Raw genomic sequence first — 24,030 nt, forward strand, 5'->3', positions numbered from 1 at the left:
TTGCCCGTCAGAGAGGACGAGAACTTACACGCTCGGGAGGGGAGACGCGGATTACCACCCCAAGAGGTAGCGGTCTTGGGACACAGTTGCATCGCCACAGACCGCTCCACTGGGGGGAGCTCCACGTACCCCTTAACTGCCCCGCCATCGAGGGTAGTGAGGAAGGAAGAAGGACCAGACAGGCTTTGGGCAGAAAAAGGTGCCGTCCACGATTTAGTCACCTCTTCATGCACCTCCGGAAAGAAAGGTACTGGGGCGGAGCGCTGACAACCAGCACGGGCCGCTCCAAAAAACCAATCATCCAGCCGCGAGGGTTCGGGATACGGTGGAGAGTTCCACTCGAGCCCGACACTCGCGGCGGCCAGAGAAAGCATAGTAGCCATCTCTGGGTCTGACTCGGGCAATGCTGACACACCCGAAGGGGGCAGTGCAGCCGAATCTTCATCCCCGGAGGACATACACTCACCCTCCGATGCAGCGACCGGCCCCCAAAAGTGACGACTGGTGCCGCACGAGGAGGACCAGCACGCCCTCTTGGAGGCTCCACTGGTTGCAGTGTCATGGAGGAGTGAGGAGCCCGAGGAGTTTGACTCGGCGGGGGATTCCTCACTGTAATCCTCAGGTCACCTAGGTTATTAACTGAAGTAGGCTTCTTCTGAGCTGGCCCAGAGGAAGAACTAGATCGGGGAATATACGAAGGGGCTCCAGTCCTTTCAAGATACTGGAGTCTCGACCTTAACACCGAGATGGTCATGTTCCCGCAGTGAGAACATGTACCATCCATGAGTGCCACCTCAGCGTGTGCGAGGCCCAAACACGTGAGGCAGTAATCATGACCATCACTGGTCAGGTAGCGACCGCATCCAGTAGCACACGGTCTAAATGACATCTTGAAAAAGACGCAGGATCAAACCGTGTGTGCTCTTTTAGGAATTTGCTCTCTACTGGTGCTGAAACGCACAGGGGAAATGGCCGCGGCTACACAACAGTACAAATAGTGCAAGCCTGTTGTGAGCACTCACACTCGTTGAAGGTGCACTCTCCAGCGAGCTGTGAGAACAGCTGTTTTTGCTCTCTCGTGAGATTGCGACCAACACTGTCAGTGCCGTCACACCCGCACCAGACATGCAGAGGCTCCTTCCCAATGAGCAGCTCGTCTTCCACCACTTTCCAAAGAAAACACACGCGCAGGAACAGCACATGTGTTCGGCTCCAAAGCGAAAAGCAAATATGCGACGCACCGGCTGCTCATTAAATACTCGCACTGCAGCGCAGAGCAGCTGTGGCAATTATCGCATGCCAATGTGCATTGGCTCATTTTTCTTACACTCGAAGTAGATTGATCTCCCAAAGCGATCACCAATTCGTCGGTCAGTTCCGACGTACGTCGAACGTGACCGACTGAAAGGGAACAGTATTTGTCTCGACTTTAGTCAATGACCTTTTTGGGCTGTGATGCTTGGCTTGTTTTGTCCTTGTTCTCGAAAGCACTAATGTCTTGTTTTCAACCAATCGCTCATTGATTACACGGACCACACAAGAGTACAAGTACCAGTAAGTAATAGTCTGTTTATTTCAATTTTAACATTCAGCACCCCCTAATTTATCTATCTGGGTGAAGCTTTCTGTTCCACCATCTCTATCAAATGTCTGATTTCACATTTTCTAGTCTGATCTTTGGTTGGAATTTGATTTGTCAGTTTCCTGCAATGATATTTCCTGCACTCTTTTTTCTCTCCCCATTCTGAATCAACTCTATTTCCAGTTTCGCTGTTTCGTTTTTCACTTTGATATTGCAACTCTATCCAGTTGTTTTCCATCTCTGCTGTCGTTACAAGCTGGACCCTGAATTCCAGTCACACAAAAATACAAAGTCCTGAAAGCAAAATTAATGGACCCTTTCTACCACATGTTGCAGAGTACTTATTAACAACATTCTGTTAAATATTTTGCCCACAGATACTTCAATTCTCATATTCAGCTACCCTGCTGGCCTGACCAGTACACCTGGTCACCATGATGTTGTTTTTTATGTTGGTGCCCTACATATTTCTTAACTAGTAAAATGTTAACTAGGTGAACCAGCTGTCAACTGAATGATCTAAGCCAGTGGTTCTCGACTGGTGGGTCACAGGTTTTCTCGGGTAAACACTAAATATCAACATACATTAGATATTTAGAATAGCAATATAAATAGTCTTATCAACATTTAATAGGAAGGAAAAATTGTTTTCGTCATATGTCCAATCAAAATCTACTTAGGTGCAAATTCATCTGTCACTTGGAAGAAGCTGCCCAAGTGTATTCCCATGTGGACAGGTGTGTTTTGTACAATGAATTATTGGCTGCTAAGAGCATGAGTCCATTGAAATTCTAGATACATGTAGAAACCAAACATTCAAACTGTAAAGGTAATGTTAAACTGACAGTAAATTGTTAATTTTGATGGACCAAAATAGCTCATGGTTGGAATAATAAATGTCAATTTTAAATTTTTGAGATTTGTAAAACTTCAGATACATTTTTATAAGCAAAACATTTTTTAACAAACAATAAATAAATGAATAGATTTTGTTGATTTTTTTATGTTGTACAGTTTTTTTTTATCTCACTAATATAGAGTCCTGAAGCAAAACCAACTGAGAACCACTGGACTAAGTTGGTCTTTTCAGAAGGGTAGAAAGGGTTTTGTTCAGCTCAGTGATAATTTAATGTAAACAATTGTTGTGGCATGGCAGTTGAAACATTTAGTGTGGCATCCAGTCTTATTGTGTCCTCTCTCTTTTTCCTCAGGAGGAGGAGGAGGCCCTACCTGTACAGGAAGCGTGCAATTCACCGGAGCCGTGCGGCCTACTCCTTTGAGGATTCAGAGAGTCTGGCTGATGCTCGCCCACTCAATACCTCTAACTCTTTCATGTCCAGGAGAGAGAGAAGGAGGAGATTGACCATGTCAGTTTGGGAGCAGAGGACCAGCCAGTTGCGCCGACACAGACAGATGTCCAGCCGCGAGATCCTTTTCAGCAGCCCCAGTGAGGAGCACGATGGACCACCTGGCTGCCATCACCACAGGAAGCCTGGAATATCTCCATCTAACAGCATGCGCAGAGCCATAGAAACCACAACAACCACCACCATGCCAGAGGCTTCCTTGGAGCCACCTATGCCTATGGACATGCCTGTGGATGAGCAAGCTCTGTCCATTCCTATTCCTGAACCCCCTTTAACTATTCCAGTACCAGAGCCACCAATGCCTGTGGACATATCTGTCCCTGAATCCCCAGTGACGCTGAACTTACCCCTGACAGAACCGTCTGAATCAAAGACCTCACCCGAGGGCACTCTGGACATCAACAACCATTGCCCCAGACTGAGTGGAAACAGGCGGCAGAGGGCAGTCCGTAAGTACAGGCCTCCTGCGCAAGGGGACACGCTGACCCCTGATATGGGGCCCAGGCCCCGACGCCCACGCCACCGGGAACTTCACACAGATGCAAGGGGTAAAGAGACACAACTAGGAGATGGTGGTGTTGACAGTAGAGAACAAAGGCCAGGGAATGATAGAGATGAAAACGATTTAAAGAATGATGGAGAGATCAGTCCAGATGGCAGAGTGCTTGAACAGAGGTAGTTTGTTTAATTATTTCTTTTGATTTTTATAATTGTATCAGTTTATATACTTTATATACACAACTCTTCAAAAGTTTGGGGACAGTATTTTATTTTTGTAAAGAAAGTAATACTTTTATTTAGCAAGGGCAAATTAAATTTATCAAAAGATATTTATGATATTACAAAAAAATATTTTCTTTTGAACTTTCTATTTATCAAAAAATCCTGAAAAACGGTGTATCAATGTTTCAACAAAAATATTAAGCAGCACAACTGATATCAACATTGATAATAATAAGAAATGTTTCTTGAGCACCAAATTAGCATGTTATGATAATTTCTGAAGGATCATGTGACACTAAAGACTGGCGTAATGGCTGCTGAATATTCAGCTTTGCAATATAAAACTAACGTGAGTGTCATGTTTAAGGGATATTTCACCCAAAAATTCTGTCATTGATTACTCACTCTCATGTTGTTCCAAACCCATAAGATCTTTGTTCATCTTCGGAACACAAATTAAGATATTTTGATGAAATCCAAGAGCTTTCTGAGCTTGCATTTATTTTATCGATGTCCTTAATAAGTTTCTGGGCCTTGACCGTGGTAGTTGCTGTCTATGCAGGGTCAGAAAGCTCTTGGATTTCTTCAATAATATCTTAATTTGTGTTCCCAAGATGAATGAAGCTCTTAAGGGTTTGGATCGACATCAGGGTGAGTAATTAAAGGTGGGGTAAGCTAATTTTTCAAAAACACTTTAGAAAACTGATTCGGGCCAAATAGCAAAACAAACTTGTAGCCAATCAGCAGTAAGGGGCGTGTCTACTCATGATGTGGAGGAGAGCGTGTTCAGTGCTCACATTAGCGGGCCGAGCGACAGAAAGATAGAGATGGCGGATAAAAAACAAAAGAGGAAAACGTCTGCGGAACAAAAGAAGGCTTAAGGCAAGAAGTAGGACCCGTGTAAATATCGGATCAGCTTTCCAGTGCTGGAGAGAACTCAAGGAGCAGAAGGCCTGCGATCGGATGCCGAGGTTGCTTTGTTTCTTCTCGATAGGTGAGTAACACTGTGTCTGCGTTACAGCTAAAGTCTGTCTAGTACACTAGACGCGTCAAAGCGACCGTTGAAAATCATTTGAAATTTGTCAATACGTCATGAATAGAATGCAGCAGCAGTGTTCTGTCAGGGATTTGTCGTGTCATGCCGTGCCGCATCCAGTGTAGACCATAGATATGTATATATATGTATGGTGTAGACAGCATCACTGATTATAATGAGTTCTATAGTATTTTATCGCACCACTCGCGTCCGGTGTAGACACAGTGTAACATTGGTTTTGCTTTGGATATGTATATATATGTATGGTGTAGACAGCATCACTGATTATAATGAGTTCCATAGTATTTTGTCGCGCCACTCGCGTCCGGTGTAGACACGGTGTAACATTGGTTTTGATTGGTTTCACAGAACTAATCGTTGCCTGGGTTGCGTACGTATGTGTGGGGCGGAGCTATCAAAATAGGGGCGAGACCCTTTTGGGGTAGGGCATGTTTGTTTTGGTGATTTCAAATGTCAACATTGTCTACCAGAAATCGCTTACCCCACCTTTAATGACAGAATGTTAATTTCTGGGTGAACTATTCCTTTAACCACTAGGGCTGGATTTTGACACAAATTTCACGATTCGATTTGATTCTCATTCACAAGCTTGCGATTCGATTCGATTCGATTCAATATCGATTATTTTGGATATATCAGTACAGTACATGCCAAATTTTCTCAAGGAAAAAAATCTCTCAACTAATGCTGTAAAATATACATGAGAGTCAGTTGGTACTACATTACTATAATATTGAAGGTTAAAATTGACTGATTTGTTCAAATTACACAATAAAATTTTAATTAAATTTAAAGTTATTGAAGTTTTTTAAATAATAAAGTTACAATTACATAATAATATTTCTACTTCAATTAGTTTTTTTTTAAATATAAAACATAATGGTGGCTGTCATAAAAACTTGATGGATTTATTCAAACATAAATTAAACACTGAAGAACAGTAATATTTATAATGAATATTTTATATGATGCATATATTTAGCAAAATGCCCCTCCCTACAGTTTATTTTTCTGTCTGACTAGTGAGTTTATGGACACCGAATATGTTTTTCTGAGGTAAATGTGACATTACGTGACATTGTTTACAAGCCGTTATATTGGCATCTTTGCGTGGCTGAAACACTGATTGAGCGATTACATGAGACAGGATACAGATTGTAAAGTTGTACTCTTTCTTTTAACTTACCTTCGGATGTTTAGTCATGTTTATTTTGTGCTGAAACTGGTATTAAAGGGGTCATATGATGCGATTTCAATTTTTCCTTTCTCTTTGGAGTGTTACAAGCTCTTGGTGCATAAAGAAGATCTGTAAAGTTGCAAAGACTAAAGTCTCAAATCCAAAGACACATTCTTTATAAAAGTTAAGAGTCAACCACACCTACCTAAAACAGCTCATTCTAACACGCTACGCTACGTCACGATGTAGGAAGATTTGCATAACGCCACCCAAATGTTCACGCAAAGAAAGAAAGCGTAACTTTTATTCTCGCTGTAATATTGTTGTTGTTGCCGTCGCCATGTCGTGAAGGCGCTGTGTGTTTCATTGTGAAAGTGAAACTACTTTGTTTGGCCTTCCAAAAGAGGACGATATCAACTTCGTCATGCCTGGAGCTGATCCGTGCTGGTCGCTGAGGAAATACATCAACTTCGCGCTGTGGATCGCTGGATCGGCTTTCATCGTGGACGAAGCGGAGTCCAGCCGGGGGTTATCACATGTGGTTGCCGCAAGCCTGCCGGACGCTCCTTCGTCGAATCCGCCGGCCACGCCAATCTCTTAGCCCACCCGCCGCCGCTCACTCAAGCTGGCCTCCGCTCACTCTAGGCCGCTGGCCGCCGCTCACTCTAGCCCGCCGCCCTCTGCCCACTCTAGGCCTCCGGCCTCCGCTCACTCTAGCCCGCCGTGTGTTTCGTTGTGAAAGCGAAACTACTTTGTTTGGCCTTCCAAAAGAGGACACGACTAGAAATCAGTGGTTAAGTTGTATTTACAACAATGTTCCAGAACAGTTCAACCCAAATATTCAGATGTGTCCAGCGCATTTTATGGAGGACTGTTTCCTGATCCTGGTAGAGTAGACTACAATACCGGCTGTTCTGACTCACAGACTGTAAGTAAGTTTTTTATATTTAAAGAATTTGCCACTGATGATTCAAACGCAAGTTTTGAGCAGTGTAGAGTAGCACTTGTTGTTTGTCATTTCTCCGATCACAAATGCAGACATGGTTTTATGTTTACGCGGCGCGGCGCGATGCAACGCAACGCGTAAAAAGACAGTATAAATCATTATAATCCGTAATTATGTCCCCACTGGATGCAACAAATGCCTCGTTTATAATGGGTTTTACTGTTTTTGTCCCGTCGTTCCGACCGGACAGGGCATCACAATATGGTATATTCGGCCAATCACAACGCACTGGATAGCTGGCCAATCAGAGCACACCTCACTTTTCAGACCGATGTGCTTTGTAAAAATCAACACATTTCAAAAAGGCGGGGCATAGAGGAGAAACAATAATGTACAGTATGTGGAAAATAATGTGTTTTTTTAACCTTAAGCCGCATAAACACATTTTATTACACCAAATACACAAAATAATGTTCTTTTTAGCAACATCATATGACCCCTTTAATGTGGAGATGATTAGTTCACGTGCACCTCGCTCTGCCGCGTCTGTTGAACTGAGGCGCTACAGCGATCTGTCACTCCACATTAAACAGCGCCAAAACGGCAATTATTGTTTGAATACTGCAATACAATGAACAGAATTTGAAATCTGAGACTTTGTTTCATATTAAAAGTACCAAAGCACAATGCTTATTGCGATGTATTGGATGGGAAGTGCCCTTCAACGTTCCGTCCATTAACTGAAAACAGGCTAGACTAATTTAAGAATCGATATCGTTCCGTAAAAATGAGAATCGTTTAATATTGAGATATCAATATTTTTTACCCAGCCCTATTAACCACAGACCTTATTTTAATCATAAATTAAAAGCTGCTGTTTCAAAAACCCATTAGAACTTTCTGAGGAAGCTGGCAAATTGGCCTTTCAGGTTGATCTACAAATTGACATCATGACTGAACAGCTCTATTCACATAACTTCATGGTGACAGTTTACATTAATTTCACATATACTTATTTATTTTTTATAGCCAAGTACAAAGTATTCTTTGTTGGAAGACTGGAGAGAGAAATTCAGCTATTAACTTCTCTTCTTCCACAGGCAGAACAAACCAGACAACTCTGAATCATCAGAAACCAAACCAGCCAATTCCCCCCACAAAAGCCCACCTCAGGACTCAGAACCTGCAACTCTGCAGCTCACTGACAGCACACTCCAGCAGTCCCCACAGGCAACTTTGAGTTCCGGCGAGACCGATAATAACAACCACGGATGCTTGAATCAGGATAAGTCCTCTCTCAACACCAGCATCGTTATAGAGGTCACCGACACTCAGCCTTCCATGGAGCTGACCTCCATTACGGGTTTGAGCATACATGCACCTCTGAGAACCCTACTGATAAGACCAGCTAGACTGATTGCTGTTGGTTAGTGCTGGATTGGTGCTGGTCTAGCTAAAGGAAGACAGCAGAACCAAGCTGTTCATTAGCAATGGCCATTAACATGCTCTTTCTGGTGAAGCTATTTAGCAAAAGAAAATTTTGCTGGTTAAGCTACTTAAAAAATCCTTGTAGTAATACCATGACCAGCAATGCAGGTCTTCTCAGCAGGGAAAGTACACAAATATAAACTTATGTTATTTTATTCAAATTTTTTCTTATCAGTACAATACTTTACATACACCACAAAACACTTTATTAGCACTTTATTATTAGACACATAGTCTTATGTAATGTTTCATACAACTTTATAAATGAGTTAATCCTTAGATTTGACTTGTGGCTTTGACTCCAATGTATTTATAATGCTCAAAAAGGGCAGTCTCATTTTTTTAAAGGTCCCATATTGTCAAACCTGAAATTTCCTGGCTTTTTTCACGATAACTGAGGTCTAGGGGCTATTTAACTACCATATAAGTTTCAAAACAGTCAGTCCACAGTAAAATGCACACAACCTGCATAAAGTAGCTGTGATTTTTCAGGAACCGTTGTGACTTCCGTAAAAAGTTGACGTCAGAACTACTCAGTCACCGCCTTCAGTCACCACCCTGAGCACTGCTCACAGTCCCACTCTCCTTTTGCCAAACCCCCAGACAACATGCGTCCATGCTATTGCTGAGCAACAACAACACGGAAAAATTTCGAAAAGGTTAACTTTAACCACGAAACCAGATCGTCCGACCTGTAACGTTACACTCTCACTCAAAGGATGGACGATCTGACAGGATTGTTACTGTGAGGTGGATCACATCTAACGTGTATAGTAAAGACAAACTCACTGTGTCGATCTAGTCATGATGAAGATGTACATACATTTCAATTTCAGCAGGCAACTATTTTTACAGCTACAATATTGTTACAGCCACAATTAATCACAACAATGTATATACAATTACAAATGATTATATATAAATCAGACATTATTTCATACACGACATAGTCGTGATATGCAAGCAACATACATATGGCAAGAAATCTGTAGCTGTAGCGCCCATAACGACAAAAGACAATACTTTATTGAACCTTTTCTGATAAGAAGTGTGCGCTGCAAACGCAAGCATTATTGACGATCGTTTCTGTCCAGTCTGCTCGTTTTATCGCGTTTAACCACAGCTGTCGTCGTTTTTTTTGTCTGGCAGTGGCAGTAGATATGCGATCAAATTTCTAATTTGAGACTGTATTACATCGATTCTGGCACCTAACATCACAACAAGATGATATATGAATAATTTCTCTTTTATATATTCCAATATATTCTATTGAAGATCTATAACACGTAATGTAATACAATGTTATAATAATATTATAGAAGTATATATACATGATATTTATCCTATATGCAATAGCTATATTAGTAATATTGTGCAACAAGCTCCCAGTTGTCTTCATTTCATGAGTCATACTGAGTTGAAATAAACAAAAATAACACTAAAATTAAAAATAAAAATAAATTTGAGCTATTATATTTTTTATATAAATGATCTATAATATCTTTAATATTTAATATTATATATTGTTTTAATAATATTATTTATATATATGTATCTGTAATATCTATAATATCTATTTTTATTTTATAAATTTTTTGTGCAACAAACTCCCAGTTGTCTTCTTTTACTGAGTTATACGCTGCTGCCAGGATTCTGACTAGAACCAGAAAATCTGAGCATATCACACTAGTCCTCAGGTCCTTACACTGGCTTCCAGTTACTTTTAGGATTGATTTTAAAGTACTTTTACTCATTAATAAATCACTCAATGGCCTAGGACCTAAGTACATTGCAGGATTGATATGCTCACTGAATATAAACCTAACAGACCACTAAGATCATTAAGGTCCTTACACTGGCTTCCAGTTACTTTTAGGATTGATTTTAAAGTACTTTTACTCATTAATAAATCACTCAATGGCCTAGGACCTAAGTACATTGCAGGATTGATATGCTCACTGAATATAAACCTAACAGACCACTAAGATCATTAGGATCGAGTCAGTTAGAAATACCAAGGGTTCACACAAAACAAGGGGAATCTGCTTTTAGCTATTTTGCCACCCACAGTTGGAATCAGCTTCCAGAAGAGATCAGATGTGCTAAAACATTAGTCACATTTAAATCTAGACTCAAAACTCGTCTATTTAGCTGTGCATTTATTGAATGAGCACTGTGCGATGTCCGAACTGATTGTTTTGTATTTTATGTATGTATGTATCATTTTCTATAACCATTTTCTGTCTTAAATTCATTTTAAATAAATTTTTTAAATCATTTTCAAAGTTTTTAAATTCCTTGTTTTATTTTTGTGATTTTTTTAATGATTATTTTACTTTCTTTTATGTAAAGCACTTTGAATTACCATTGTGTACGAAATGTGCTATATAAATAAACTTGCCTTGCCTTATACTAAGATGAAATCCATCATGTAAAAGCTCCCAATTTCTAATATATACCTGGATTTTACAGGTAATAGTAAAGACGTGGAGGCCTCAAAGACAGAAAAAGAAGAGGAAACCCCAGATGCACCAAAAGCCCCTCCTCCTGTCAGCATGTTCATCTTCAAACCCAACAACCCGTAAGGCTGAATGTTTATAGAACCACAGCTGTATTCTATATTTTATGAATATTTTCTCATTTCATCTCTTACTCTTTCTATTTTACATCTCTTTCACAGGGTCCGCAGGGCCTGCCACTATATTGTCAATCTTCGTTATTTCGAGATGTCAATCCTTCTTGTGATCGCCGCCAGCAGTATCGCCTTGGCTGCTGAAGACCCTGTCAACACTAATTCAGACAGGAACAAAGTAAGAATTCCCCTCTACCGCCATGTCAACAGCATTTTCAATAATTTTGTAAACAACAACCATATGTAAATAGTTCTGCTACAGTTCTCAGATGGTTTAAATTAGAATTGCATTTGTGTTTTATTAAGTGCTTCTAAGGAAATGCTGAGTATATTTAACTTACTTAGTTTAAACATTACCCATCATTAGATGACAAATATTTTTGGATAATTTTCATGTTCTGCAGTATGACAGGTTATATTTAAAACTACTATAAACTGTAATTTATTTATGCTTTTACAATGCATGCAAGTTTCATAACCTCATATTAAATGAGATACTAAATGGAATATTGTGCTTTTAAAAATTAATTTGTCATCTTTAAAAAAAAATGCTGACCTAACACTTTTCATAATGCATGCATAGGAAATTGAATCTTAAAAATGTTGATAATTTTTTTTTCTATTTATTCAAAGTAATGTCTGTTACTTTGAATAAATAAAAAAGTTTTTTTTTCCCAAATAAAATCTTTCATTTTTGACAATATAAATAAATTCACAGTAGATAAATGTTTGAGTTTCTTTGGTCCTGTGATATTGTTCCCTGTTGGTCATGGAGTGTTTGGCATAGTTTGCAAGCTAATAGAAATTAGATTTTTGTTGCAGGTTTTAAATTTCCCTAGTGACAGTGCACCAGCTGTATAAAACCACAGCTAATTACATGCTAAGACTCTTCCAGTAATAGTTGATGAGATCTTGTGTGTATGTAAACAAATTACATAAGCTATGTTCTCGATGTTGAAGAAGCTGAAGATGTCGCCTCTTTCCCTAATTTTTTTTTCTATTTATTCAAAGTAATGTCTGTTACTTTGAATAAATAAAAAAGGTTTTTTTTTTCCAAATAAAATCTTTCATTTTTGACAATATAAATAAATTCACAGTAGATAAATGTTTGAGTTTCTTTGGTCCTGTGATATTGTTCCCTGTTGGTCATGGAGTGTTTGGCATAGTTTGCAAGCTAATGGAAATTAGATTTTTGTTGCAGGTTTTAAATTTCCCTAGTGACAGTGCACCAGCTGTATAAAACCACAGCTAATTACATGCTAAGACTCTTCCAGTAATAGTTGATGAGATCTTGTGTGTATGTAAACAAATTACATAAGCTATGTTCTCGATGTTGAAGAAGCTGAAGATGTCGCCTCTTTCCCTTTCAGAAATGCACAAACTTGTATTTAAATCTATACAGTGAGGGTAATGTCAGTGCTGTGACGTTGGCAGTTGATCCACAATGAAAATAGCAACATTGCTTTGTTCAATGGCTTGTTCAAATTTAGCAGTCAGTGGCAAACAGTGCTAATGTCTCATAAGTCTCGTGTATTTTCTTGTTTGCTAATGCTGACATTGTAATCTTTTTTGGATTACTGTCTTTATGTGTAATAGGTGCTGCGCTATTTTGATTATGTATTCACTGGTGTCTTCACATTTGAAATGATAATCAAGGTAAGTTCATGGATTGTTCTGGCTTTCATGTGCTGTATGTTCCTCAGTATGTATGTATATATGCAATGTATAACATAAATATACTATGTATGTTGTTATCATATTTTTCTCAGATGATTGAGCAGGGATTGATCTTACATGATGGCTCCTATTTCCGTGACCTGTGGAACATTCTGGACTTCATAGTTGTGGTGGGAGCTCTGGTGGCCTTTGCTCTCACGTGAGTCAAATGAATCCAAACATGAGATATAACAAGTGTAAATTAGCATTCTGTTGGTAAATCTGAAATATGTTGATGAAGCTTTTTAGTTGCATTGCTCAAATGTTTTGTTATTCATCTTCAAATTCCATTAATGCCGTGTGACAACTACATGAGTTATGTGAGGAAAAACATTCGGACATTTCAAATTCTTGACACATTGATGTTAGTTGATGCTCTCTTTTCTGTGTTGTAAGTATAAAGCATTTCTTTGTTCATTGAGAAGCTCTCTAGTTCAGAATGCCCGTCTGTTTCTCATTTTTTTCTCTGTTGGTCTTCTTGTGGATTGTGGCTCACGGCATCTGGCAGAAATGTGATGGGGTAAACACATTCTCTTGTGATTTTGTGCCATATAATAGTGTGTGTGTGTTTGTATTTGTACATGAGAATTAGGACAGTTTTTTTATTGTTTAGTTATATATGTTTTCATGCTATACAGGAGTAACACAGGAAGAGACATTAAAACCATCAAATCACTGCGTGTTCTCAGAGTATTGAGGCCTCTTAAGACTATTAAAAGACTTCCCAAACTCAAGGTATGTGAACATGAAAGGAATACACAACCGTTCGCAAGTCAGGGGTCAAAAGGTTTGTTTGTTTGTTTGTTTTAAAAGAAATTAAACACAAGATTTCTATTTCAAATAAATCCTGTTTTTTAAAGGGGTCATATGATGCGATTTCAATTTTTCCTTTCTCTTTGGAGTGTTACAAGCTCTTGGTGCATAAAGAAGATCTGTAAAGTTGCAAAGACTAAAGTCTCAAATCCAAAGAGATATTCTTTATAAAAGTTAAGAGTCAGCCACACCTACCTAAAACAGCTCATTCTAACACGCTACGCTACGTCACGATGTGGGAAGATTTGCATAACGCCACCCAAATGTTCACGCAAAGAAAGAAGGCGTAACTTTTATTCTCGCTGTAGTATTGTTGCCGCCGCCGCCATGTTGTGAAAGCGCGGTGTGCATCGTTGTGAAAGCGAAACTACTTTGTTTGGCCTTCCAAAAGAGGACGATATCGCTTCGTCATGCCTGGAGCTGATCCGTGCTGGTCGCTGAGGAAATACTTCAACTTCGCGCTGTGGATCGCCGGATCGGCTTTCACCGTTGACGAAGCGGAGTCCAGCCCGGGGTCGTCACGTGTGGGTGCTGCAGGCATCACAATATGGTAAGGGACGTAACATTTTCGTCACACGCTTGAGGAATTCGGCCAATCACAACGCACTGGATAGCTGGCCAATCAGAGCACACCTCACTTTTTCAGACAGAAAAATCGACGCGTTTCAGAAAGGCGGGGCATAGAGGAGAAACAATAATGTACAGTATGTGGAAAATAATGTGTTTTTTAACCTTAAACCGCATAAACACATTTCATTACACCAAATACACAAAATAATGTTCTTTTTAGCAGCATCATATGACCCCTTTAACTTTCTATTCATCAAAGGATCCTAAAAGAAAGATCATGGTTTCCACAAAAGTATTTGCAGCACAACTGTTTTTAACATTGATAATAATAAGAGATGTTTCTTTTGCAACAAATGAGCATATTAGCATGATTTCTGAAGGATCATGTGTTTTTACTGTGGTTTTGATCAAATGAATTCAGCTTTGGTGAGCATAAGAGGGCTCTTTAAAAATAAAGATTTTTAAAAATGTGTGTGTAGGTACAAATCTTTGTTGAATTGCAAGACATTATTGGATTAGGCAATTAGTTGAATGCTTGATTAGTTGAACAGTGTGTATCTGCGTTGCTCATTTTGAATAACTTGAAGTTGATTATTTGACAAATGTGGTCAGCAAAGCAGCAGAACGAGATCAAATAAGAGGGAAAATGATGAAACTCTCTTGCCATGTCTGACAGAGCTCTCAGTGTGTATGTGTGTGTGTTTGTGTATTTTGGGTTTGTGTATGTAAGAACGAGAGAGACATGGTGTAAGAGGTGGAAAAAGAGCCAGCAATGTGTGGGGAAAAAAAGGCAAAGGGATAAAATGTGAGAGACAGATTTAAGAGACAGAAGGACAGCTGCTTTTCTAAAGCAAAGCTAATTTCATTGGAGACTTAAGGGTTGCAAATTTCTCATCTGGGAAAAGATTGCTTTTTTAACTGCTTTCATTTTGTACTGACCATTACAAGAACACTTTAGCACAACAGTCAACTAAAATATTTATAATATCACCAAAGAATGGTCAAATAGGTCAATTTTACATGCACAGATTTTTGTCAGTCCATATTTTTGTGCAATTAAAATAAAATAAAATTAAATATGAATATTACAAGAAAAATGTAAATGCAAAAAAGAAAAGAAAATTAGAAATGTTGCCTTGGCATTCTACTAAAATTACCAAAATGAAAACTGAAATAACAATAAAGTTACAACACAACTAATACAATTGTCATTATACCTCATTGTCTTTCTCCCTTTTTGATTTGCAGGCCGTGTTTGACTGTGTGGTCACATCGCTAAAAAATGTCTTCAACATCCTCATCGTCTACAAGCTCTTTATGTTCATATTTGCAGTCATTGCAGTGCAGCTTTTCAAAGGGAAATTTTACTACTGTACCGACAGTTCCAAGGACACAGAAGACGAGTGCAAGTGGGTGCCCATTACATATGCAATATAAATTCTAAATATAATTCTAAAATTTTAAAGCTGCTCAGACATTATTCAATTCTGAGAAGACTTTAGAAAATGTCAATGCTGCTATGAATAGAAGAATGACATTTTAGGAGCACAAAATCTTCCCTGCAAATGATGTGGGAAATGTTTTTTCTTAATGCTTTATAGGGGTTACTACATTGACTATGACAAAGACAAGAAAAAGGAGAAACGAGAGTGGAAGAGACGTGATTTTCATTATGATAACATCATCTGGGCTCTGTTGACTCTCTTCACTGTATCCACTGGGGAAGGGTGGCCGCAGTAAGAGCCAACTTTAGTATATATGTTTTCACACTGTATCATTTTGACAAACTAATTAAACCTTAAGAAGATAAGCATTATACTTAACACCTTTCTAAAAGCTGTGTGCTGATATCTGCTAATTCAGAAATGCATTTCTAGAGCAGTGGTTCTCAATTTTTTACTCCAAAGGCCCCCCCCCCCTTATTTAATGTTCTTTTGCAAATATTTTTAAAAAAGATTCTCACGGCAGACATTCTTTACAACTTAAAAGTACTTACTCTGCTAAATCTGGTTTGTTTGTACATCAATAATAACAGATTCACGTGTGCCTAATGTACGACTCCTGTATGCTACTGTAATTCAATTACAGTCATCAATCAAAACTTTACTAGCATGACGCTGGTTTGTTTTATCCAACCAAGAGCTGTAATTTGCGTATCATATGCTCCTGCAGTGGTTAGGTGTTTTGAGCCACTGTTCAGTCTGTATTTCACAGCACTGAAAGAAATGGCTTGGGCTGCTCTGAAAAAATCACAGAATACATCGGAGAGATTTGGTATTTTGTTAATTGTTTAATGTAACATAATAATTGTGAAATTAATGAATGATATGAATACATTTAATTCTCGTGGCCCTCTGGAGAATCAATGATGCCCCATAGTGGGCTGCGGCCTCCCGGTTGAGAGCCACTATTCTAGAGGTAACTTGCACTGCAAAAAACATTGCTTGCAAGACAAGTGGCTTCCAAATCAAGTGGCATATTTGAACAAATGTTGCTAGAGCACTAACTTCACTTTTCTGAGCCATTTTGCAATGATTTTAAACCAATTACTCTAAAGTAGTTGTAAATGTATGAAGTCAGCTCCCCTCAAGTTCAGACAGGTGTCCTTGCAGAGTAACTACAGATGTGATTTGTCACATTAACTATTCACCTGTTCCACTAATGTTTGGCAGCCACAATGTGTCCAAATATAATATAGCATAGATAAATGTATATAGTTTAGTCTGTAATTAGATTCTTTGGCATTGTAGAGTTTTGCAGCACTCTGTGGATGTGACCGAGGAGGACCGGGGTCCCAGTCAGGGAAACAGAATGGAGATGTCCATCTTTTACGTCATTTATTTTGTGGTGTTTCCCTTCTTCTTCGTCAACATATTTGTGGCCCTCATCATCATCACCTTCCAAGAGCAGGGTGACAAAATGATGGAGGAGTGCAGTCTGGAGAAAAACGAGGTTACTGTTCTCCCGTTTTTATGTTTGTGTTGCAAATCCAGCCAAGTGCATGTGTGTAGTAATGTGAATAGAAGCAATTGCACATACTTGAGGCAACATAAAGAAAAATCTTGATGTTCTTATGTGATTTGCTGTTGAATGTTTATCAGAGCGCTGGCTCTTGTGTACACGACATGAGTGATTTTCTAAGAAGTATTCATTTTCTTCGCTTCAGCAGTCTCAAAGGACCTTTTGAATGAAAAGTGCTCCAGATTCAAGACATTATTTTGACATCCAAATATTGTGCATGTGCATTTATACATTATCAACCCAAAGCTAATGTCTCTGAAATTGGCATGTGTATCATTCATAGCAAAACTCAGAGATAAATCTACTGGTGCTATATATATATACAGTATATATATATAGAGATAGAGAGAGAGAGAGAGAGTCCAGGGCCGTGCACAGACCTTTTGAGGGGCATGTGCTGAAACTGAAAAAGGGCACCCCCCACCCCCCTTTTTTATTGGTCTTAGTGGCAAATTAAATAGTCCTATTCATATATATATATATATATATGAAGAGTTCATTTGTAAAAACAGATAACTCCTTTTTTTTTAATTTTCAAAAATCTTGTTTTTTTATTGTACATTCCAATTAATCTCAATCAAACTGCAGTTGGGTTATTTTGATTAGGTAAAAAAAATAACTAAAAAATACAGCTAACTAACAATAAAACACAATAAAAATGTGATAACATAATAAAAACATGATTTTATTTAGCAAATAAACTCTTCATATATATATATATATATATATATATACTGTATGATAAAATATAAAGATTTCACAGTGATCTGATTCTGTAATGTTTTTTTAGTTACTACAACATTACTGTAGTAAATGTTTTACTACATTTATACATGTGAAGACGAGTAGAGAGTATAGAATACTAGATTAAAAAAATTAGCTAGCTAGTGAATACGTGCATATTAACAGCATAAACATGAATTAACCATGCAACCATATAATAAGAATGTTAAGAAATTAAGTGTATCAGCAATCATGAATCAAAGAAGAAATTTCTTAGAAATATATTTTATGAGGATCACTCAGTCGCATTATGTCAAACTCAAATGCAGTTACGGGGGTTTTGACCAGCGAATGTGTGCAAATGTGCATTTTGTCCATCATTAAAATGGCGGCATCACATTACGTTTTCATCAACAGGTTTGTTGTAGCTATATGGGCGCTCGGTTTTTCCTGTTGTAAAATACATTTGGTATTGCTGTACTTATTCAAACAACAAGATCTTTATTTACCCTTGCAAGACTTCGTTCAGCTGCTGTGGAACTTCAGTTCATTCAGTCAAGATAGAGGGGGTGGAGTTATGAGGTTTTACTGACAGTTTGAGCGGATCCAACAAGATTTAGTCACAAGCTTTTTTTAAAACCTTTCATTGGCTAAATATTTGTTAAACAAGACAGACAGACGTAAAGGGTGACCAATAGCATTGATTTATTGAAGAAAAAAAACAGCACCAACAAACAAAGGGCACTTCGGAGTGTAAGGGCAAAAAAGGCATGCGCTCTGCACAGGTTGAGCCCTACCATTTTCATTGCATTTTTTGTCCATACTATGGAAGTCAGTAGAACCTGAAACCATTTTTTGGGTAAACTATCCCTTTAACTATCAATAATGTCATATTAGCTTTTTTCTCAGACATTGTGACCTTAATCGTGCAGAAAAGTGCAAGCGATTTTATGTAATCTTTTGCAAATTTCAAATGTGTTCGAGAAATATTCTTACTGTATATTTCTCTCTTAGAGGGCTTGCATCGACTTTGCCATCAGTGCCAAACCTTTGACTCGCTACATGCCCCAGAACAGACAGACCTTACAGTTCCGGCTGTGGCACTTTGTGGTGTCTCCTGTATTTGAATACACCATACTGACGATGATCGCCCTTAACACCCTCGTTCTCATGATGAAGGTAAGGAGGAATTTCTTTATGTGGCTGCACTGTGATCTTTCTTTTACCATAATAAAAATAATTTCAAATCACTGTTTCCTCCACTTATTTATTAATTTATTTGATAAGTAGCCATGCAAAAAAAAAAAAAAAGACCTTCCCTCCACTTTGCGTTGAGTTATGCTGAAGCTGAAAGGGTTTGTTTGTAATAACTGTACATTATCTCTTAAATATAATGACAGAAATGTAAGGAATATTATTCTTTTAAATGTCTTTGTTATTAAAATTAAATGTAAACTTATTTTAAGCCTGTGAGTATTCCTGGGACAATACCTCTTTCTCTGTAGGTGTATTTGTCAAAATAAATTGGGTTGATTTAGCTGTTTTTCAGCCCCTGCTGGTGACCCCTGGTCTGTGATACTGCTAGAAAACCAGACAGTCATGAGTCACAGCTTATTAAATATTGATCTGAAGCACCAGCTACTATTTAACTTCTCCTCATTAGCTTTAGCCTGACATCTACCGTGACTAATTTCACCTGCAGTTAGAGGTCGGCCTCCACTAGTCATCATGTCTGCGGTGGTCTGCCTAACACTGAAGCACAGAGAGAGTAATAGAGCACAGATATTTTTAGCTATTGTACTGAAGTCTGAACAGCTTCCTTTCTCTCTGTCTTATTAATTTAGTTTTCAGTTTCAATTTTCAGAGTGCTTTATTGGCATACTAGCATCCATCCAGGTTTTAATTGGATCGTGAAATGTAGGTGTCCACATTAGAATGGCTCTAGAATTGAATATGTGTAAAATGATGCTTACTATAAATAGCTTTGGCTATTGCTTAACATTATTTGTAAGCCTGCACAGCACAAGTGACATTAGTAGAAAAGGATGGTCTGTTTTGTAATTAGGCCTAGGTCTTAAGTTGTTTGAATACTTGGGCAGTTTTAAGAAAGATTTGAATTTGGCTCTCAGTGCTTTGTATAATTGTATCACTAAGCTGTTGATATACTCAGTGGTTGCCAAGACATTGCTAGGCAGAAATTTATGATCGTCTCGTCGTCTGATCCGTATAGACATCAAAAGTTCATGGCAAAAAATTGGAATACATAGAGTGAGAGAGACAGAACTGCAATTTTTGGTCATCTGACTGTAGCCAATTAATGTGCTTATTTATAACATTTAAATAGCACATTATATCAGTGTTGTTAAAGTGGTTAAAGATTATGTTGTTGTTGTTGTTGTTTTTCAAGTCACGTGCAATCAAGTTTTAATGTTCATTGCGGTTTTACTAATCTCATGAGTCATGGTTACTGAGGGTCTACTTAATCTTAATGGCACGTTGTTGCAAATAAGTGAAATATAAGATTAAATTAAATAGTTATACTTTAATGTTTTCAATTCTTATGTGCCTTTCAAGTATTAATATATAAATATATTCACATCAAAATGTAAGACATTGTTTTACACATTTAATCATATTTTATGCATGTTGACTTTTGCTATTCACTTATTTACAGCAGTGTATTTATTAATACATTTCTAATAATCCAAATAGCATGTTGTCCTTGTAAATGAAAGTTTCTACATTACAAATCTGTTATCAAATGTGACTGTGTTGAAGTAATGTTACAAAAAAACATTTTGTATGTTGATTCAGAGTTGGCATCATCTGAATGTCCTTGCAGGGGTAAAAATCTAAATATGGCTGTAAATATGGCTGTAAAGACTACAACAACAGCAACAAAAAAAAGTGATATAGTCATACTTCGGTGTTTGCACTTTTCCACAAAGATCACACCAATAGGAAGTTCAAAATAAGCCTTTTCTCGAATTACACAACGATAGATGAAACTGCATTAAGAGAAATTATTTTATGATAATAATAACTAATCCAGTAGACTGTCCCAGATAATGGTCTCTTCTGCTGCAAGTGTGCAGTATAGTATTTGGCGATAAGTTCCAAGAACTATCGAGAGGCTCCATGATCCACCATTGCCATAAAAAACAAAATGGTCTATTGGAGTGAATGGAGATGCCACAACTCTCTCTCACTCAATGGCCATGGTTTCTAGGTGGTTGCTGGGTGTTGCTCATTTGTTGCTTTGGTGCTTTTCTGGTTGCTAAGCTGTTTTGGGTGGCAGTTGCAAGCCTGTTGCTGCTTGGGTGTTACTGTATGTTGCTAGACAGTTGTTAAGGCATTATGGGTGGTTGTTAGGACATTACCAAATAATTGCTAAGGTGTTTTGAGTGTTTGCTAGGATGTGGTTATTAGATAGATAGATAGATAGATAGATAGATAGATAGATAGATAGATAGATAGATAGATAGATAGATAGATAGATAGATAGATAGATATGTAAATTGTAAAAATAAGTTGCATATAAAACTAGTTGAAAAAAATTTAAAACTTTCTGTTTGTCTCTCTTTTTTGCTTTCTATCAGCATCATGACCCTATTGACGGCTATGACAATGTACTAAAATACTTCAACACTGTTTTCACTGTTATTTTCACTGTGGAATGTGTTCTCAAGATCCTGGCATTTGGTATTATGGTAAGCAAACACTGGAAATATGATAACTCTTTCCTTCTTTCTTTCTTTCTTTCTTTCTTTCTTTCTCTCTCTCTCTATATATATATTTATATACACTGTACATATACAGTATATACTGTATATATACAATGAAATGCATTTCTAGCATTCATTATTACTTTTATATCTTTCAGAATTATTTCAGAGACACATGGAATATATTTGACTTCATCACAGTTCTAGGAAGCATCACTGAAATTGTGGTTGACAAAGTCCACACAGCAAAAGTGAGAAATCAATCAGCCTCATATACAGTATGTGTTCTTTGTGGGCAGTAGTCATATGCATGAGCAATTACATCCGTATTCTAATTGCTTTTTAGCCAGTATTTATTTGCACGAGCAAGCTCCTTTGTGCTGGAGATTGTGATTGCTATGTGCTCAGTATTTATTTCAACAAGCAGTGACCTTTGAATTCAGATTGGGTTGTGTCCAGTATTTATTTGCATAAACAATCACCTCTGTGTTCTGATTGGTTTGCAGAGTTTTAATATGGGCTTCCTGAAGTTATTCCGGGCAGCTCGGCTGATTAAACTTCTGCGTCAGGGCTACACCATCCGTATTCTGCTTTGGACTTTTGTCCAGTCTTTCAAGGTCAGGCATGGCTTTTACTGCAGTAGCACTACATTGAAATACCTTAGGCCCCAATCAGACAGAATGCGTTTTTTACAGTGAGAGGCACCTTTTTTAAATTGTTTTCTATAGGCAGTGAGCATTATGTGCGCTTTTTATGCGCCCCGGGCACCTCGCGATTTAGACGCCAGCTGCGCCTCACGTTTTTGTAGGAGTGCTTGGAGCAGAAAAGCGCCCGGCTTCATTGTTTGTTTTTTTTTTATTGTCCAATGGAATTAATGGAGAGGCGGGCCTTCCATTGTGGTGACGAAAGTTTACAGTTGCTTGAGAAGTCCGGAGACTGCAATGTTGGAAGAGAAACTTATGGTGGCTGTCGCAGGGCTGTATTTTTTTTCGAGTTTCTGCTAATATGACAGTTTACTTAACAGCAAACCAACGATTTTAGAGCGCTCGTGCTAATCCTTGATTAGACTGACAAGACAGCTGATTCCATAGTTTCCTGGCAACATAAGAATAAACGCAGCGCACTGCTCTTTTCATAAATCAAAAAAAGGCAGTTTGGTGCGCCTCGTGTTTTCAAACCTGAAAAACGCGTTCTGTCTGATCGGGGCCTTATTCTTCTTGACATCTAAAAACTCTGTTTGCTTTTATTTGAACCAAAGATGCTTATTATAGAATATTTTCTTTTAGAGAATAGATTCAGAGTTCTGCTGTTCTGCAGTTTCATAAAAGCCACTCAAAGTTTTGCAATGTATTGTTTTTTTTTTATTTTTACAAAATGTTACTTCCACTTTAAACCATTAAACCTTTGTTTTGTTGATAATTTCAACTTTAATTTGCTTTGTATTTTTTGTAAGCTTTGATCTTTTGTTCTTGCTATTCAGTAACTACCAGCAGTTATGTAATTGTAATATTTGCACATTATTGAATAATGATGGGTCTTTATGAAGCATCTGGGTTACATAGTTTATTAATGGAAAGAGTTATTTTACCTACAACATTAACACACTATTTTTGAAATGCTTTGCAAGCACAGGTATTCTCATCAGGAAATGTAAATAAATATAATTTAATATAAATTTTTGAGTTTAGTGTTTAACATGAGATTTGTCTTACAGGCTCTACCATATGTCTGTCTGCTAATCGCCATGCTGTTTTTCATCTATGCCATCATTGGCATGCAGGTAAAGGCTGTCTTTGTCCCCAGGCTGTCCATTTTTATATTCTTCTGTCTAGCTCTTCCTTTGTTTTTTTCCCCACCTTTTTTATTACTTTACCTCGTTACGCCTGAAAATGTGACGGACACCTTTTATGTGTTTGTAATTTCACTAAAGGTATTCGGCAACATCAAGCTAAATCCAAAAAGCCATATCAACGAACACAATAACTTTAAGACATTTTTTGGTGCACTCATGCTGTTGTTTAGGTAAGATTAACTTATTTTTTGTTGTAAAAAATGGGTGCTACATTTTATGGCATGTTCATTATTTTACTTGAAAGCTAATACAATGAAGCAGTCCACCCTTTGGGGATGAATAAATGTGACTTAATTTATGATATATATATATATTAATGTGTGTGTGTGTGTGTGTTTAGGAGTGCAACAGGTGAGTCATGGCAGGAAATCATGTTATCGTGTTTAGGAGAGAAGGAATGTGAAAAAGATGAGTCTCTCAACAACTCAACAACAAATGAGAAAAAAGATTGTGGTACCGAGTTTGCATACTTCTACTTTGTCTCCTTCATCTTCTTCAGTTCTTTTCTGGTGAGACGCAATTCATTTTAATGACACAAATACTCAGCGTTACAAACCTGTACACTCAGAACCTATTCACACCAAATCCAATATTTTGGCACATAAAATATATATGGTGAGATTTTAAAATGAAAAAAA

General features: G+C 37.9%; 1 protein-coding gene across 2 annotated transcripts in view; it reads left to right on the top strand.

Annotated features, from left to right (window-relative positions):
• Window positions 1-24,030, top strand: part of LOC107599003 (voltage-dependent R-type calcium channel subunit alpha-1E-like) — a 146,413-nt gene that overhangs the window by 108,134 nt on the left and 14,249 nt on the right. For both annotated transcript variants that reach the window (XM_016290489.1, XM_016290490.1), the window contains exons 20-37: window positions 2,794-3,624; window positions 7,953-8,215; window positions 10,813-10,921; window positions 11,021-11,150; window positions 12,569-12,628; window positions 12,742-12,848; window positions 13,197-13,208; window positions 13,327-13,423; window positions 15,320-15,480; window positions 15,673-15,807; window positions 16,822-17,023; window positions 18,830-18,994; window positions 21,415-21,525; window positions 21,699-21,791; window positions 22,047-22,157; window positions 23,255-23,320; window positions 23,471-23,562; window positions 23,733-23,901. In XM_016290489.1, the coding sequence (XP_016145975.1) occupies window positions 2,794-3,624; window positions 7,953-8,215; window positions 10,813-10,921; window positions 11,021-11,150; window positions 12,569-12,628; window positions 12,742-12,848; window positions 13,197-13,208; window positions 13,327-13,423; window positions 15,320-15,480; window positions 15,673-15,807; window positions 16,822-17,023; window positions 18,830-18,994; window positions 21,415-21,525; window positions 21,699-21,791; window positions 22,047-22,157; window positions 23,255-23,320; window positions 23,471-23,562; window positions 23,733-23,901 (2,914 nt within the window). The remainder of the gene's footprint in view (window positions 1-2,793; window positions 3,625-7,952; window positions 8,216-10,812; window positions 10,922-11,020; window positions 11,151-12,568; window positions 12,629-12,741; window positions 12,849-13,196; window positions 13,209-13,326; window positions 13,424-15,319; window positions 15,481-15,672; window positions 15,808-16,821; window positions 17,024-18,829; window positions 18,995-21,414; window positions 21,526-21,698; window positions 21,792-22,046; window positions 22,158-23,254; window positions 23,321-23,470; window positions 23,563-23,732; window positions 23,902-24,030) is intronic.

This window comes from Sinocyclocheilus grahami, unplaced genomic scaffold, assembly GCF_001515645.1.
Source record: "Sinocyclocheilus grahami isolate Dianchi unplaced genomic scaffold, SAMN03320097.WGS_v1.1 scaffold259.1, whole genome shotgun sequence".
Lineage (NCBI taxonomy): Eukaryota > Metazoa > Chordata > Actinopteri > Cypriniformes > Cyprinidae > Sinocyclocheilus > Sinocyclocheilus grahami.